General features: G+C 39.7%; 1 protein-coding gene across 1 annotated transcript; it reads left to right on the top strand.

Moving 5' to 3' along the window:
• The first annotated feature begins 230 nt into the window (after positions 1-230).
• Positions 231-2,439, top strand: LOC111011326 (putative protein phosphatase 2C 52). The gene is made up of 5 exons (XM_022285044.2): positions 231-703; positions 841-1,194; positions 1,268-1,385; positions 1,458-1,681; positions 1,818-2,439. The coding sequence occupies exons 1-5, from the start codon at positions 440-442 to the stop codon at positions 2,268-2,270; spliced, it is 1,413 nt and encodes a 470-aa protein (XP_022140736.1). The 5' UTR covers positions 231-439; the 3' UTR covers positions 2,271-2,439.
• Positions 2,440-2,718: the final 279 nt, after the last annotated feature.

Below are 2,718 nucleotides of genomic sequence, written 5' to 3'. Positions count from 1 at the left end.
TGGTTTATTATCATTTAATTTTCTTTGATCTAGCATGCTCCAAAAAAAAAAATGACCTAGCTCAAATTGTTTAGCTTGTATTAGACTACATAGTTTTGTTAGGCTAATTTGACTCGTGAATTCCAATATCTTCAACGGAATTTATTAAAAATCTTTATATTAGTAGGATGTTATCCACTTTGAACATAAGTGTACCTAGTTTATTTCTACTCCACATGCACTTTTTTTTAACTAGCTTTCTTCCACTGTTCTCTCAGTATCCCCTTAGCCTAATTTCCAAATACATTTAACGTTGAAGTCCTTGGGGACTGAGCAGAAATCTTGACCCTTCTTCTACTTCCTCTACTTGCTTTTGGGTAAATCAGAAATTTGAAAGCCAGATCTAACATATTTTTGAAGTTCTCGATCAGATGTGTTCTTAATTTCTGGAGCTGAGTAAATGGGGAGCTGTTTGTCTACTGGCTATCAGAGTAGTTGCCATGGTGGAAGCAATGGAGAGACAGTTTCTGGGTCCTGCTGTTTGGGAATTGGAGTTGGTGGTCGGATAGCAAGAAAGATAACATTCTCAGATCATATCTTTTCTCTGCAGCATTTGAATTCTATACCAAATAGACTTGTGTTTAATGGAAAGACTCGAAATTCTTGCATTTTCACGCAACAGGGTCGCAAGGGTATAAACCAGGATGCCATGGTTGTGTGGGAAGTAAGTTCTTCTACTTATTCTCGTCGGATTGTTTGGTTCAATTCAGTTTAAACAATGTACAAAAGGGTTAATTAATAAAAAATTTCCCGTGTTGTGTTTTTTTACTTGTTTCCTGATGAGGAGTTCAATTTCTCTAGGACTTTATATCCGATGGTGCAGTCTTTTGTGGGATATTTGATGGTCACGGTCCTCACGGTCATGTCGTTGCACGAAAAGTTAGAGACGTTCTACCAAGAAAGCTAGTGTCATTCTGGCAGTCATCTCAGTTGAAGCATAATGGATCAGATAGAAGTTCTTGTTTCGGGTGGGGGCGGGGGAATTCCGCAGATGGTGAAGGGTTGGAGACGGCTGGATCAGAGGAGGATAAATCAAGTTCTTTATGGAGAAGAGCTTTCCTAAAATCATATAAATCCATGGATAAGGAGCTCAAATCTCATCCCAAATTGGACTGTTTCTGTAGTGGTAGTACTGCAGTCACTCTAGTGAAGCAGGTACATATAATAAACGCTGATAAATGAGCAAGTTTTGCTACATTCTAAAACGGTTTTATTTATTTTCCTCCAGGGCTCAGATCTATTCGTTGGAAGTATCGGGGATTCTCGAGCAATTCTTGGATCTAAAGACAGTTGTGATTCCCTTGTAGCTACCCAATTGACAGTAGATCTAAAGCCTGATTTGCCCAGTATGTCGAATCCATTGCTTACTCTAATGAACTGATATGGATTCTAATTTGCTCGGGTTGTTTGCCGTGTAGGAGAAGCCGAAAGGATAAAGAAGTGTAAAGGGAGGGTATTTGCATTGCAAGATGAGCCAGAAGTGCCAAGAGTGTGGCTGCCATTTGACAATGCGCCAGGATTAGCCATGGCTCGAGCATTTGGCGACTTCTGCTTGAAGGACTATGGAGTTATCTCTATCCCCGAGTTCTCGCATCGCTTGCTTACGGATTATGACCTGTTTATTGTGCTTGCTTCAGATGGGGTAACCTTTCTAGTCCACCCACTTCACTTGTAAAACTAAAGAACATTGTCTATATAGCTGGCAAGCAGAAGCAAGCATGTGTTTGAAGTTTTATTTCGATTGTCAATCTCCAGAATTCAAGACAGTTCCCTTGCAGGTTTGGGACGTATTGAGCAATGAAGAGGTAGTCGAGATAGTGAATTCCACCTCGACTCGGTCATCTGCAGCCCGAATGGTGGTAGACGCGGCTGCTCGTGAGTGGAAGCTCAAGTACCCAACTTCGAAAATGGATGACTGTGCAGTAATTTGCCTATTCTTGGATGGGAAAATGGATTCAGAATCAGAGAATGAAGAACAAGCTTCTTCTGCTGCTCTTCAAACCAATCAAATGGGCAACAACACTGCAGATTCAGATGAAGAGCAGAGGTCTGAGCCAAGCTTGCAAAGGAACAACACAGTCCGATCATCGGAAGAAAACGACCAAATTGGAGGACTATCTTCACATGGTGAAGAGAATGGAGAAACAATGTCTGCTGAAGATGAGAATTGGTTGGGATTGGAGGGTGTAACAAGAGTAAACTCTCTAGTTCAACTCCCTAGATTTTCTTGAACTCAGACTAACGTTGGTGAAAGTGTTTTAATGGGGGATGCAGGAGCCAATTTCTGCCACCATTTTGTATCATTGCGATGCAGAAAAACTTGGCTTTCAGCTTCCATGGAAGAATTCAATTAACAAATTCAACTCCCTAGAAACAGGGAAACATCCTTTTTGAATCTAATCATTAAATATATGTTTGGTGATAAATGGTATGCAGGGCTGGGCGGATGGCATAATTTTCTTCGATTGTTTTTTTAAGTAAATGAGCCATCCTAATATTTCATTAACTATGGATTGAAAAATATTTAAAGTTTGTATAAATTGAAAACTCTCCAGCTAGTTATTTCGTATCATGGATGAAAGGGACCATTTTCTTCATTTTACTTGGAAACTTGAGAATCAAACAAAAATCTAGGTGGAATTCTTTTTCTCTCTCTGAAGTTTTAAATTAATAAAAGAA

The sequence above is a fragment of the Momordica charantia genome, assembly GCF_013281855.1.
Source record: "Momordica charantia cultivar OHB3-1 chromosome 2 unlocalized genomic scaffold, Mcharantia_2.0 BLBB01000002.1, whole genome shotgun sequence".
NCBI classification, from domain to species: Eukaryota; Viridiplantae; Streptophyta; class Magnoliopsida; order Cucurbitales; family Cucurbitaceae; genus Momordica; species Momordica charantia.
The sequence above is the reverse complement of the archived record's forward strand: the minus strand, read 5'-3'. Positions and strand labels throughout refer to the sequence as shown.